The 16,494-nt window shown below is 37.6% G+C and overlaps 1 protein-coding gene across 1 annotated transcript in view; it reads right to left on the bottom strand.

Annotated features, from left to right (window-relative positions):
* lmo7a (LIM domain 7a) overlaps positions 1-16,494 on the bottom strand; it is a 45,396-nt gene that overhangs the window by 22,591 nt on the left and 6,311 nt on the right. Inside the window, exons 4-8 of the mRNA XM_037539138.1 lie at positions 14,748-14,817; positions 10,864-10,970; positions 2,172-2,202; positions 1,197-1,310; positions 457-652 (exon numbers count right to left, since the gene is read on the bottom strand). Of these exons, the coding sequence (XP_037395035.1) occupies positions 457-652; positions 1,197-1,310; positions 2,172-2,202; positions 10,864-10,970; positions 14,748-14,817 (518 nt within the window). The remainder of the gene's footprint in view (positions 1-456; positions 653-1,196; positions 1,311-2,171; positions 2,203-10,863; positions 10,971-14,747; positions 14,818-16,494) is intronic.

Genomic DNA, 16,494 nt, shown 5'->3' with positions numbered 1-16,494 from the left:
AGTACAGGAATGTGGAAAAAAAGGACAACTACAGTGTTGTGGCCTTCAGTGTGTTTAAGAGACAAACAACAGCCAAAACATACCACTAGAGGGTGCCAAGCATTTTCAAAACTGAAAGTAAGTTGCTAAATAGATCACATTTTAACTGAATAAAGAAACATGCTCGTAATCCTCTGTAAAGTTTCTTTAGCCTTTCTGACATCAAAAGCTTTAGATAAGTGCACTTTGTCTTTTTCATTCATAAAGCATAGATATTTAGTAAAATTAGTGTTGAGTGTGTATTTTAAACGTTGCTGTTATCAACCACAAATATTAGGAAAGCAAATATGTAACGTCCCCTGGCACGCTCACCACAGAACACCTTTACATATTGGAAGCATCAAAGGGAAACAATATCCTAAAGAAAGCATGAGCTGTAGAAATAAAAAAGCTGTAGCTTATGGCTCAGTGTCTTACCCTCACTGCTGCCTTTGAGTGTGGTATCTGAGGATGTACTGGTAGTCCTGGAGCTGAGCGAGTCTAAACTGCCCAGAGAGTCTTCTCGTCTGTGTCCGGCTTGCAGTGGAAAAATTGCCTTTCGCTCCAAGTACCAGCTGTCTCCAAACTCACACTCTCTCACACTGTCCCGTGGAGACGTGCAATCTTCTAGTGCCTGTCGAGCATGAGGGGAAAGACTTGAACACGCGCGCACACACACAATCACAAAAACTTGACTCAGCCCTTCAGGATAAATGGTTAAAGAGCAGTCTTTCTCCAGTTCTACTTGCCTCATAGAATATAGTCTCAGTCAGTCTAAAGACACTGATGTCTTATAAAAAAAGTCTGTTTCTTTCCCTTCTGAGTCATATCAATGAAGTGGAACACGTATACAAAAGTCTTCAGCCATGTTTTGTTATGGCTGTACTGTGCTCATTGTGACAGACATGGCATAAAGAAAGAAAAAAAAAAAAAGACCTGCTATTCACTCTGACCACCATGTTACGACTTACTGTGTGCTTTAAGATTCGCCTTCAGCCCTGCTGTGTAACCACTTGGTTCCATTCTTAGAAGCATTTGTTTGAAATACCACAGAGGATAGAAATGCAGTGGCTTTTGAGCATAAAAAAGAATTTAAAGCAACAGCTAGTTTATAGTTTATAAGGCTGAAAGTGCCATAATTCATCATGAGACAAAAAAATATGTATGTCATATTTTACCTTATATAGTCTTGTGTCTAGCAATCCCTCAAAAGCCTTCAGGTTTAGGTAAGGTCCATTATACAAAGGATCAACTTGTGCCTTTCTGCCCAGCCAGTATATCGTAATCAGAACCTAGGGTACATAATGAAAGTCACATATACAGCTGGGCAAAAATGTATTATCACAACACTTCAGGACGTTTTTAGGATATATGAAGTGTTGCCATGTTTATTTATTTATTTTTTGACATGTGATCAATTATCAAAAGACAAAATAGTGATTTGTGTTCAGCATTTCACATATTGCAGTGCACCAAATCCAATGAAACAGGACTAATTATGCTCACTTTAATCAAACATTTAGTTGCTCAACAAAGCATATTCAGACATAATTTAACACAATAATGATTAATATTGTCACATTGCCCAGTCCTAGTTACATATTACTGTTAGCATAGTACCCTGAGGGAGAAGCGGCTTAGAAAATGTGTATGTGTGAGTGTAGTGGTCAGCGGTTAGAGGAAGCTGGATATAAATGCCATCTATCTTAGATTTACTCTACATACAGGTGGCTGGACATCACTGGCAATCTTAATTTCTAGTTTTATCCAGATCACTGCAGGTGATGCACCCTTTCATCATATACGACCCCAATATACACAATTAGCCAACAAGGAAACCACAAAAACACTACTTGTAATTATTAAGAGCTTTATTTTGACACTATATATATATATATATATATATATATATATATATATATATATATATATATATATATATATATATATATATATATATATATATATATATATATTCAACAACAACACTAAATATCTCCATAGCACTTTATAATAGTTGCGCATTGTATGTGAAACCACACAATCTAAGAATATGTTACAATGGCATCTGCCACTGCATCTCATTGCATAAGCCAAACGCTCAAATCATAAACATATAAAATTAACAGAAATGAAGCATCATTAGCACTTACATTTTTGATCCTTCTGCTGGCCTCCTGATGCCTGCAGGAGAGAAGAGGTGTGTGTGTGGTTAATCACTCTCAAACTGGGAAAAGGACAATAAGACAATAGTGGGCATGTTTTGGGACCCAGTGATCCCCAGTGAACGAGCTAGAAAGTGAGAGCACAATCACTGGTGCCAGATTCCCCTCACAACACATCACAAAAGGTATACACTCAGTGCAGGACAGCAGAGAGCACAGTCACTCTCACAAGGGCACATCCACAAACCAACACTGACAGCAAAAACAACAACATCAACAACAACAACAACAACAACAACAACAACAACAACCACCACTTGACTTGCAATAATGAATACAAAAGTATTTAAAGTCAAGAGCTAGAAACTGAAACTGTATTGATTCATTACCTTTTGCTCTCCTATTTTAAATAGGCTGAGAAATTACAGCCATACCAATGATGCCTACAGTGAATAGTATGAAAACAAAAGTGAAAGAAGAATGTCTCTTAAGGTCCCTTAAACTACATTTATTAAACCATTATTGAACATAATTCCTAATTAATGGAACTTACATTAAGGCAGGGGCCTAGTTAAGATTACAATTACTACAATTACAATTTCTGTTAAGGAAACATGTGTGAGTGAAGACACACACAACTGTTTTTGTTTTTTATATCTGCAGTCTCACAGGCCTCCATAAGAGAACCTGCTCAAATACAGGATTCATGGGGAGTCAAATAGTGAAATTTATCGCATAGGTTCAAAAGTATCAAAAACGCATTCCACAGATCTGATATGTGCTGCTGTTAACCAGCCCTCTGACCTGTAAGTTATATTAAGTGGAGACATTAACAGTGATAAATGACCATCTGTTTAGTTTAAGAGAAATTATGTCAATGCAATGATTTTCAAGCATTGTTCTATATATACACATTATTCAATGCTTATGAATATGTTATGACGTTTATATGCAGCAAGCCAAAAATTAAGCATTACTTAATTGTCTTGAAGGTAAAAAGACCAAATCTCAAACATAACCATTGAGACCCTGACACTGTAGCCTCTCCAGTGTAATCACACTCTCAGCCTCCAATGGACCTCAAATAACCAGCCAGACACCCAGCAGAATATCTGCCATCTGAACAGATCAACAAGTATGCCACTTTTAAGGTGATTTTTCAAACATAACAGAAGAATCGATGTAAGGGCCTAAATAACTAACATAACTCCATAGCATAAATTCCTATAGACATAGCATATGCCTGCAGCCCCAGGCCCTTTGGTGTCATGATAGTGATGTAGCTGGGAGCACCTGCTGGAAGTGTGTGAACTTCATGTCCTGACAACTGCATCACAGAGACATCAGTAACGCTACACCTGAAACACTTTCACTGTAACTGATTTAAAATGAAAAAATGTAAACACTTTTCAACCAGGCCTCAATATAAGGGGGATGTAAAGCCACTGGGGGGAAAAAAGGTGTGACTGTGCCTGTCTGTACCCTTTGGAGTAATGTCCAGACATCGCCCAAGATGTCTAGGGGTATACTTTCTGGAATACGAAAAATACTCCAAATATTCAACTGAAACATCAGTCAAATCTGAACATCTGTCTGATCTCAATATTTCTTTAAAGCATTATCTGCTGAGGCCAATATGAATCTGATCTCATTGTCTACTCCTTAAGATGTCTACTTACAAGGTTCTGATTCCATCCAAATTAGAGATTTACACACAGAGTTGCCTTTTCATACCATGGAAAATAAACTAAACAAAACTATTTGCAAGATCCTCATGAGCAGCTGATATTCAAAGTCAGCTAGAGCTGATACCACTAATTATCTTATTATTGCAGCCCAGGCACTCATTCACAATATACGATGACATCTGAAAAGTAAAAAAAAAAAAAAAAAAGTAAACAATTATACCAACAGTTCATAACCCAACCCCAGCCCAAGATTAGTTTTCAGTTCAACCACAAACTGTAACAGTCAAATTTTGTCACGACACCTGACAACAGACGTCCAGCATTAACATCAGTCAGAGAACGGAGAATAATGATGGCATTCAGTAGCATGTGTCTTTTCACAAGTGAACCAGTACAACAGGTGCACTGATGTGAATTCAACAAGGGTGTTCACCCAACCAGATCATATAGCTTTATTGCTGCAATAAAAGTGGTGAAAGGGAAAAAAATCCTCTCAGGTCAGAACAAAGTCCACATTTATGGTGGCACTGGAGTGGGAATTTCAGGAACAAACTACATCAACACTGATTACCTAATGCTAATTTAAGAGTTCTGCAAAAGCCAAAGGATTCCTCAGGGCAGTGAGCGCAGGATAAAGGAGAGCATTCTGCTCACAGATCCTAGGGGCTAGTCTGCGGCCTCACACGGTCAGCTGTTTGCTCATGTGAAAGAGAGATATGAAAAGACAATAAATATCTATGGGCCTGATTCACCAATATCAATATCAAGTTGTTTTTTTTTTCTTGAGAAAGGTACTAAGATAAAGTGTATGTCAGATTAATGACATGTTTTTAGACTACAGAATTGTTTGCACTTCTGTGCAAAACATTGATAGAAGTTAGAATCTTCACAAAAAAAGTGTAAGTGGGTTTTAAGAAGAAATCTCTTGTTAAAAACTATTGGGGAATTAGGCCCAATGTTCTGCTGTTTCACACAGTAACTTTTTTTTAAGTATTCATTTTAAAATCCCAATCCAATACAGTACAGATTTTTCCACAGCAGAATCACAGAATGATTTAGGTCAACTCCCATAACAAAACCATACAGCTCACACTGAAACCACCACCCTTGACAATAACAATCTTCCACTTCATGTTTTCATTTCAGATGTGATCTGATAAAACTGGTATCGTTGGTACTCTTATGAACCAGTGAGTTTCAACCATGGCTAGACACACAGGTATGCGTATTCTATAATATATGGTCAAAGCCATGTCTATTACAATGTACAAGTAAGGCACAAGTACAGACAGACAAATATCCTTCCACTCTAAAAAAAAAAAAAACCCTCTGGATTTGACAGCCAAAGCTGGTATGGAGATTATTCGTATTCACTTGCACTAGTACCTATGTATTAACTATTAAGCTGCAATACTTTCATGTGTCCTGCCAACCAAAACCATGAAAAAGATTCTCTTCTCTTGTGAAGAAAACCTAGGGAAAGTCAGAAGTAGTGTTTGCCAGGTTTTGTAAACTGATTTCATAAGTTAAACAAACTAAAAAACACCGAGTTTTTTTGCAAAATACAACCATCCTTAGACGCTTTCTTAATAGCAGATTTCTTAAGTGCCTGAAACAGAGCTTGCTTTAGTTGTACAGTCTAAACCTATAGTTGTTTCTACATCGACTTCAGATGTTTGGTCAGAACAAAGGCAAATGTGAATGCAAATGGAGTGGCTGTTCCAAATGTTTTTTTTTTAAAGAAATACATCAGCTATTTTATTATTTATACACATAATAGCAGGGCTACTATTATATACACTGATAACTGATAACTGTTTTTTTATTGATTTATATGTACATTAGGATGAAATTAACTGACTCAAACCCCACACAAAAACATTAATAGGTAATTTTATGATATTATAATCTTATGACTATAAGTTTATAACAATAAACTTGGAAAAGTCACGTATGCACACTATGGGAACAAACATGATCATATCACCACTGTCGGAAATGATAACTATAAAAGAGAAGAAAAAAAAAAAACATACTTAACTTATAATGAAATTTATTGTAACAAAATTTTATTCTAAGTATGATCGATATATTCAGAAGCTGCACTGGTGAATACAGTGGTCTAAACCATTTACATACATGAAACCAGTGGTGAAAGCTTGCTAATATTATTAAAAATTATAAAATGGCATGATTCATTTTACTTTGTTTAGAAGAAAGTGGTTCTTCTATAGGGTCGCTTCAAAGAACCCATTCAGTGCCTTTATTTCGAAGAGTACACTCTACAGGTAAAACAGACCATCCACTTGGGCAGAATAGAAAATACATTCCGTACTAATGCTTCCTCTTACACAATACTTTCTGTGTTGTCTGTATTTCAAGTGTAACACCCATTCTCAGTATCTATATGTCAGTCCTCTATATAAAGACCAGCCAAACCTTACCAAGCCCTTTCTGACAACGCATCAATGACATCCTGTCAATAGATGGGAAGGACTGTGTGTGAAACGTCCACACCTCCATCTAGAATAAATCTCTATGTAGTCATTTATTCATGAACTCTGAACACAGGAGGGTGTGTATGAACATGCATACCTGAGCAATTCAAACCTCCCAGCTCAGCTCAATAACATTCAGCTGCTAAAGAATGTTCCTTGATTAGCACAAACAAATGCTGATCAAGGCATTTGTCCCCAGTATAAATCATTTTTAACTAAATGTGAACCAAACTCACCTCACAGCTTGGCCTGATACGAAAGACAGGTTTTAAAGGGAAAATCAGCTCTGAAGTGACTGATATATCCCAAAGAGTAATTCCTCTCAGCTTCTTCAGCCCAAGTAAAGGGAGACTGACTTCAGTTCAGAAGCACAAACACCACCCTTGTGTCTCTGTTTATGGTACGGCCCATTCGCACAGTAGAGCTTACTGATATGCTGTTCACCATAATCGTGCCTTTCACAATTGTGTAGCAGATAATTACATCAGTACTTGTGATAGTGACTGTCATCCAGCACCACACACCCAAAGAGCAAACAGAGCTTTCACGGTGGTAACTGTTCTTTTTTTAGATCTAGCATGCATTTTCAATCATTTAAACGCCTCTGAAGTAACAGAACTCATTAAAAATCATTTAAAAATGAAATTAATGCAAATTCAAGCCTAGCGCAGACAAACCGTGGACCTTAGACAAACACTAACTTTGAGTGAAGTAAAAGCTTTAAGTGGTGAACATGTGGCTAACTGTAATGCGAGTGTGTTCTGTTAAACCATTGCTGAAAACTAATTGTAGGTGTGAAGCAGTGATGTAAACCTTAACTTTTGTACTTTTCCAACTTTCAGAAAAAAAATGAAAACTAAAGTAGAACTTTCTTTTAAATATCTAACTTTGAGATTAACTGATAACAGCTAGTCTTAAATGACTTAAATTCCTCATTTTTAAAGTAATTAAAAAAACATTTTTTTATAATAGGCAACAACTGATTGAAACTGCCACTTCATCACACAGGTACTGCACATGATGAAGCTTCATGAAATCAACTTTACTCAAGAAGACACAACAGAGAATGGGTTGTTCTAAAGTACATGCTGACTGAGGTTTCTCTATAGAACAATCCTGAATTACAAGAGGTTATGGCTGTAGATCAGTACAATGGAGCTGCTACTTCCTGGTGTAATCCTGAAATCCATTGATCCTTCATAACTCTGGGTAACAGGGCACACTTTGGATTGTAGAGTTACATAAAATGATGCAGTAAGAATAATGGTAAATTTCAAATGGTATATATGAGACAACATATTACTTATATAAAGAAAGCCTATATCTACTTGGCTCTCATGTATAATTACTTTTATTACTGATTTTGACAAAGCTTTTAAAACAAACTGCAGAGCCATGAACATGAAGAAATAATAAATGGAAAAGTATGCGGAAAAAGTAGAGTTTCATCCTGACTCACTGGATGAAATATTTAACTGTCTGACTTATTGCGGAAGATATTTTTATTAGAATGAAGCACGAGAACATTCTTTATCAATATTACGCAACGTCAGGTAACAAGACAATATGCACAGTGGTCAATGACTGCAATACTACAGCACTGAGCCAAGTGCAAAGTTCACACAGGATGGCTTACTTATACACCATTGCTATGACAACCAACAATTATGTCTGAACTATGATTTTGTATGAGTGTGATCAGACATTCCATCAAGATATGTACAGTCCATAGTCCAGGTAATGTCAATTTCTCAAATCCAAAACTGGATTTATCATGCGAGAGGACACCATTACCAATGCATCCTGAACATAAGAGATTCCTTTTGGTCATGATTATCAACTATCACTGCTCAAACACAACAACAACAACAACAACCACAGCAACAGCATCCATAAGGTACTGAGGGTGAATACTTTCAAAAGATACTCAGTTTATTCAGCCAAACAGGTCAAACAAAAAGTACTAATATACTAAAGAAAACTAATAATCAGAACTAATACATGTATATTTTGTCCATTAGTCTGTCTTTAAAGCATTTTATCCTGTATCCTACATGAATCAGTTCACTAACAGCACATACGCACATTTTCAGCTCTTTTCTTATTTACCTCTAACAAGTTTGCTTGAGTTCACACCCAGTATAGGGTCACCCTTTTTATAGAACTCATATAAAACAAATATCAAGCTGAACAGCTGTAGGGCTTTGTTGAGGACAACCCAATAAGCTGAAGCTTAGGAGCTATTGGTCTCCCTGAGACACTTGCTTTTCATGGTCTGATGAGTAATAATGAAGGAGTCATTGCTTATCTCAGGCCACTTAACAGCTCCTCATGTTGCCGTCTGTGTGACAGCAGGCACTAAATGTGAAGCACCAAAAAGGCCTGTAAAACTCTCATTTCACTGGCTGACTGAGAACTGGAGTGAGCTGAGGTATTACAGAAATTACTTTTGTGTGCTCTAGCTAAAGTCAAAAGTGCAAAGCATATTGCCATGCACATGAAAGAGCACTTATTCAAACAGTTTCTGAATACATTACACGTGTAAATTTTCAACATAATACAAAATATTTATGTGGTTGTTTAAAGTTATATCATCCAAACAGCAGCAGCACACTTAAAAGCATCCCTGATAATCACATACATGATATTTTCCAAACTTCCAGTTTCTAAAATATTCAGCCCAAAGCACAATAAAGAAGTTGTCAACTAGGTGAAAACATAAGCATGCTCTTGGAAGTCATGTAGAGTTACACCAGAAGCATATGGAAGAAAAAAAGACTAGCTATAAAAAACCTGCCAGTAATGAAGTCTCAATCCCAACCAATCCACTATCAAAAAACTGACCTTTCCATTCTATATTTAGAATAAACTGTGTGCACTGACGAATGCCTGACAGTGGACAGACCACCCACGCATGCGCGCACACACACACCACAGGGATCAAACTCTGGCTGATCAGTAAGGTTGCTAGGGCAAGGAGGGTGTGGCATGGTTACAGTCATGCAGCAAAGCTGGCTGTGTTAAACCTCAGCTCACAGTTGTGACTGCACTCTCACTTATGTTAAAGAAATGAAGACACAGTGAACAAATAAGTGAGCCTGTTGACCCAAATAGCAAAATGCTGTTATTCTTACCTCTACGATACAAAAAAGCCTATAAATGTATATATAAACACACACATACTTTTTATCAAGTAACATTGGGTTGTTTTGGTCCTTTCATCATGAGATTTGCACACAATGTTTTTCATATTATGTCAAAAACTACTGTGTTTTTTGTTTGTTTTGTTTTCAATTTTATTTTGAACAACTTACAACGTTTACACTAAAAAGCTAAACTATGCTTTAGGTTTTTCCTTGCAAGGCTTCAAAGGGCACTGTGCTGAATCAAATTTAAGTTGACAGATCTAATTATGCTCTCTTTGTAATAAACATTCAGCTATCCAGTGTTTGAGTATTTTACATTTTCACAATATGCTCAGAAAGGCATAGTGTTGTACTGTAATGCTATTTATCATGATACAATTAAATATATTTACACTGACCATTTTGATATATTTCTATAGCTGCAAATTCATAATACAGTAGCAATGCAACCTGCTGATGATACAGGAATATTTCAGACATGTAATACTGCTAAGACTGATACCGGGAATTGCGTGCCAGGGCTTTACACAACTTTGTCCAGAACACATCATATCACGAAAGACAGACTAATTTTAAAAATGTGAACAAAAGATAATCTGGCACATTCTTCAAACTGCTGATAGTGCTTGTGCTGCTTTTGATTTGCTGTTACAGTGAACATGTCAGAGCGGGACTGACGAAGCTCAAAACCGCAGCCTCCCAAAGACACACCTGTGAAAAAACTGAACAGGTTGTTCAACATGCCGCGTCCGTTTCACCCTAGTCTCGGGTGAGGAGCAAATCAAAAACACTGAAGCTGGAGTAGCGTGAGGTAATGCGCACATGCAGAACGATCAGATATTTGAGTCTTTAAATTCATCGTGTCATCTCTCTAAATTCTAGTCAGTAACAACGCAGAGTTACATTTGAATGGGATTCTAACTGCTGCAGTTTTATTAGAGCTTCATGGCCAGTGTAAGAAAGCTCATTTCTGTTACATTAAATGATCATTTTCCTTTTCAAACAAAACGAGGCTTATTACACAACTAGGGATGGATTTAAAAAGCTCAAATGACAAACACTGCAACACCTCCTACTCAGCTTTCAAAACTGATCTGTTCCACACAAGGACTCACGCTGTGGGGTCATAGATTTGATAATGGGTTCAGTTAAATTTAAACCAAGGGTCAGTAACACTGGATCATTTTACACAGGCATGTGGGCAGCTCGGACCATCTGTCAAAAACAACATACCCTGAACCATAAACAAGTACTCTTCTACACAGTGCCAGTGGTTTTCACCTGGGCAGAGGGTCAAACTCATTACATACACTGAACAGAACAATATTTCAAGGAAATCAAAACCTACTTGACAGTTACACGTGTGGATAGGTCCTGCAGGTCTCCTGGATGGAAGAGTTGAGCTTCTTTAAGGCCTAGCCTGGCACAAGCCTTCAGGAAGATGTTGACGTTGTCCTGTCGACAGAGAATATGTACCCAGCTTTAGAGTCAGACTGTAATCATACAAGACTTCTTTGGGCACACAGTTCACAAATCATTGCAACCAAAGTTCAGACCTCCTTTGAGCTCAGAGGGGGTGGAGAGGAAGTGCTTCAGGTGGCAAATAAAGTGACACTATACCAAGAAGGCAGGGCCTTCTGTGACTGATCTGTCCCTCTACCGGTGACAAAACAAGTTTGCTGGGGCAGAGCTAAGCATAAGCAGCAAGTCCCCTCCCCCAGACATGCAAAGCAATCACACAGCCTCCGTCACCCGCCCTGCCCCCTCTCATACACACACAAACTCAACTGTACTCTCCCTTCTCACACCCAGAAACTGTCACTTGCTGTAGCATACCTGCGGCAACAGCAGGGGGTGGATTATTTTGGAGACGTGGTTGCTATGACACAGAGGACAGATGACTGAAACTTCAAACTATTTCCCCCCCTCAAGCAATTGTTCTAAAGGAGTGGAGGGATTCCATACATTAAAGAAATTTCCATTTCAGTAGCATGCACACATTAGGTACACTTAAACACACTTAATACATTTTTTAGCGCATTAAGATACATGCACAATTTTACACAGAAAGCATGTTAAATCTCTTTTTAGTTTATTTTGACCATCTGCATATCACATTAAACCTGTGCAAACCAACTCTTCCCTGCCTGTGTGTATGGTTTTAACATGGTCTGAAATAATCATGGGGTGCTTTGGTCTATATTTATGCATCAACATGCTTATTAGCAGACGGCAATGCAGAGTTAACTTCTCAAATCAGACTCTACTTGCTTATAAAGTCAAGTAAATCTACCGTCTGTTATGCTCTGTCAAAGTCCTGCCCTGCCACAGTGGGCAAGGGTCACAGTCTTTCATTAAGGTTTAAGGGAAAGAGTTGTATTTTGCGAGCAGGACATACAGACCTAGTATCAACAATGTTTACAGTAAACCATTATGCTCCATTCCTCAGATACTTTATTCTAATTAGTGTTGATAGCTTTAAACAAAGTAAAATATCTAAGGAAGTTCATGCCTTAACACTTTTTGTCACCTGCTTGCAGAGCATGTAACTGACTGCATGCTGTCTAAAGACACGAGTGTACAAATTGTTACGTCCTGGGCAATAATACTAACGTATTACCTGGACCATGCATGTTTTATGCATTCCTCTGTTTTCTAATAAGCACAGTTACACACTTTAGTCATTGCTTACAAAGATTATGCTTAAGTTTCTTACTAGGAATTTTTCTGGCACACTCCACCATGCCACTCCTAAACTGGACGAGCAAGTAGAAATGGAATGATTTAATTAGTACAGATGAGGCATCTGTTAAAAAATTTGCATAGATGAATGCCTCGTTTAACACACAGAGTGATCCTTTTTAATAAATTCAGCAGTTCTAACATCTGAAGCCAAGACTGGTTTTGCCATGTTCAGAATTAATACTCAGCCCCAAATCATGCAGAGATAATGATACTGAAAGTATCTCACGCTGACTTTGTAGCCGGTGCACATAATCCTGTCAAAAATGCTGAGCCCATCCAATAATTATAATCCCCCACAAAACTATCAAGACTCCCCCAAGGAATGTCAACCACTTGAAAGTAATTATTCAGTGGCCATCCGGTTAAGCCAAACATACATAACTTTAGCCTGCTTAAGACTGAATGACAGAGTAGCCAGGTGGGATTGATTTTGTGTGATTTTTCAAAATATCTGCATAATAAAATCATAAAGACGTAACCAAAGTCATTCAGAGTTGTTTGATGTGTAATTCGGCATTCTAGAGAAATTTACCAAGCCCGAACTGTTCATAGTTGTGGCAACAAGAACTAAACATCTCAAAGTCTAAAAGCCCCACCATACTGCTGTTGTTGGAACAAAACCTAGTATCTCCTTTTTTTTTTTTTTTATAATTTTCAGTTTTTAACCTAATTTGAAAATACGTGTGGTCATTTAAATTGTGTGTAAATTTCAGGATGAATGGACCAAAAGAAACAGTCCAAAATTACTTAGACAAAACTCTGGTTCCCTTGACTTACATTAAAAGTAAAGTAAGTTTTTTCCTTCTCCTGTAAAGTTAACATTTTGGAGATACAAGGTTTTGATCCGACAACAGTGATATTATATGTATAATATAATGGTCAATACAGGGTGAAAAGCAAAACAGTAGCCAAAGAAAACACATTTTTAAAACTGAAAACAGATTTATCCCTATTTTACCACCAGTAGTATTACATAAGCATTGCTGACATCATGATCCCTGGTAACCACCACTGTAAAGAAACTGAGCCAGTAAATTTCTCTACAATGTTGTTTAAATGTCAACAATTAAATTATGCTGAATCAGAACAATTCTCTATATGGTATACAGTGTACAGCTTATCTATCTATTAATCTGTGTCTGTCAATTTTGTTTTATTTTGAAATAAAGACATTTGTTGGTCTATAGAAAAAGTCTAATAAAATTCAGTTCAGATATAGCCACCCCGCTCAATCATAGCTTGTTTACAGAGCTTCGAGCCCCAGGAGTCATCCCTCAGCATAACCTCAATGCATAGACCAAATTTTCTAATGTGGCCAAGCAGTACACCACACAAGTGTAGGTTTCCTCTCCAGATTGTTAAAAAGAGGATCAGCTATCCAGTGGGACAGAGAGGAAAACCACAGCTCTGAGGTTTGATGGAACATGGAGCACTCTGCTATGGAAAACTGATCCATTGACAAACTGAAACTAAACAGAGGATAGAATGAAGGAGCTCCAAGCCAAAGTCAGTAAATAGTCCACTAAACCACAGAATTCCACTCCTGCCCTAATGAGCCTTGGTTTTACCAGATTTAAAGCCTTCATATTTTAATGAAATAGTGTACAACAGTGGTAAACAGACATGACAATAATGGTGCTCATATGGTTTCAGGAAAAAAACAGACTTTACTGTTCATAAATAAAGCTGTATAGATGTCACTGTGTACTTGTTGCATGTCTCTGTTTTAGTACAGCACTCAACACAGAGCCATTCAACAGCACCTTTACTACAGCAAAAATCTCTACCAAACTGGTAATGTTTTGAAATGTTTTCTTTAGCATGCCTTTGCAAGGACACTGCCATTTCAATTCTCTGCTGAAAGTTTATACTCAGTAAATTTCAAGTTTGGAACCATCACACGGAAATACCACTGTAATGCTTGTTGGACATGCAGATGCTTATCCAGATTTACCTTGGTAAATATCCCGCTGTTTTAAAGGGTAATGGGCACTAAATGAGCTTGCATGCTTTGCTGCAGTTAAGGCCAAGAAACTCAGTACATGCAGGGCTTGACTCAAGAGGCTGGATTACATTAATGTAAAATGTGAGTGTAAAGTGTTTAACTGAAGTGACAGCAACAGTGACAGGTAACTATGTTGCTCCTCATTGTTTCTCTGCACCACCTTGCAATTCTGCACACCAGCTATGTCTCTTTCTAAGAGGCAGGCAAACTGTGTAACCTCCCTTTTCTGAAATATATCAAGGAGGTTTTTTGCTTATGGCTACTGATTCATGTCTGGGGAGGCCAGAATTCAATTATCAAATTAGAGAATTCTGCTGTTTACACCAAGGGAGGTACATAATATTTCCACATTTTTGTCCAGTTAGTTACTGCAGGTGGTTCAAAACTATTTGGCTATACCTCACTGGATGAAACAGGGTGTGCCTGGAGAGACATATAATGCATTCCATATTTAAAACACAATAAAAAAAACAGGAACTTACAAGGCCAGCAATAGGTGTGGAAAGCCTGTTAACTCTCTTGATAATGCCAGGCTTGATCTTGTTAACTAGACTGGAGGGAGAGAAAGAATGAATACAGTGAATCTCATCGTGAACACAAACAGTAGTAAGGTGCATCTGCAAACTGTTTATGACTTTTAATGCTTAACACATGTCTTTGGTTTACAAGGTAATCATGTTGTCTTGAAAGGAAAGAAATGAGCTTCTGTTGAAACATGCTGTAGCCAAGAAGAGCTTGGAAAAGAAGCTCTTTAATTGTTGGAAATTGTAAACTGTATATTGGACGACGAGCAATATTCATGAGTGTTCTGTAATCCTGCACCTGGGGACCTCCTGCCCTGTATTGTTTTAGCTTTCCTTCCTCAAATCATCTGACTCAACTTGATAGACAACCCAAACAGTCAGCATCAGACAAACAGTACTTAAAGTTTCCGTCTTTGAGAAAGGGGGAAAAAAAAAAAAAAAAAAAAAAAAAAAAAAAAAAATCAAGCTCCTCTCTTGCTTAAGATCTGAAGAAAAATCCACAATGTGTTTAAGTTCATCCTTCCAGTGTGAGAAGATAACTCAGCACTGAGTCTAAAAGGATGTATGGCTGTCAAGAAGCTGTAACCGAAAAAAAAAAAGAACACTGGAAAGTCAAACAAAGTAGCTGCTGCTGTTCTCAGAACAACTGGACTGTCCAGCCTAGAGTCCAGACCATAACATTACTGAATGTGTTTGGAATTACTTGGGATGAGAAGCAGAAAATGCTAAACCAAATTCTAAAACTGAACTTTGGTGGTATAGAAAGAAATCCTTGCAGATTTCTATGGAAAACTAAAAGCTAACCTCCTGAAAAGAATGACCATTGTAATAAAGGCGAAGGATGGACATACTAAATACTAAAAATAAAATATTATATTTACTTATTAAGGCTTCCATGTAACTTCTTTTTAAATACATGTTTTCTGCTTTTCTTCCTGACACTAAAAAAATAATAATTTGTAGTTTTGACTGGACTTCAAATAAAATGAAGGGTTATGTGATTTTTTTTTATTGTTTGTTTCCGTTTTGTAATTTTATATGGATAAAAGTGGCTAATGTTAGATCCAGAATGGTAGTGTCTTTGTGCAGTACACCCATTCTGTTATTCTGCAGTATGGAAACAGCAGAGTTACTGGCTCAGTGCAGACTATAATTAAGCAGCAGGCTTTGTGCAGCACAGGGTTCAAGAAAGGGTGCAGTGAGACTCTGTAATGGACAGAGCTCATCATTAGGCTGCTGAGTCACTCATTTGACACCAGTCTGTCAATCCAGAGGTGCTGCTGCCCATGCGTCAGCTCAGAACCATCCAGTCAGGTTCATAAATGGAGCCAAAAGCCCTGAGCTTGCACTAGCCCTGAGTAACCCCCCCCTACACATAGACTCACCCAGCTTCCACATCTTCCACACTTACAGCATGTCTGTGTATAACACATATAAACACAGCTGTCCATTAAACACTTTCCCTGTCTTATTTTTTTTATTTGCTGGCATGGATTTTTGCTAAAGCTTTGTTCTAATGTATGCCTAAATGCTAAGAGAAAAAAACATGATGCTTTTCAAGCCACAGTCAAGAATTACTGGAAGGGCTAGGACAGTGCTTGGTACAACAGAAGAAAAGCCATTGAAACAACAACACCACCACCACCACTACCAGCACTAAAACACCACACCCACTAAAGCATGCATGTTTATCATACTATGAAAG

The sequence above is a fragment of the Pygocentrus nattereri genome, chromosome 6, assembly GCF_015220715.1.
Source record: "Pygocentrus nattereri isolate fPygNat1 chromosome 6, fPygNat1.pri, whole genome shotgun sequence".
Lineage (NCBI taxonomy): Eukaryota > Metazoa > Chordata > Actinopteri > Characiformes > Serrasalmidae > Pygocentrus > Pygocentrus nattereri.
Note: the sequence above shows the minus strand (reverse complement) of the source record. Positions and strands in the feature narration are given on the sequence as shown.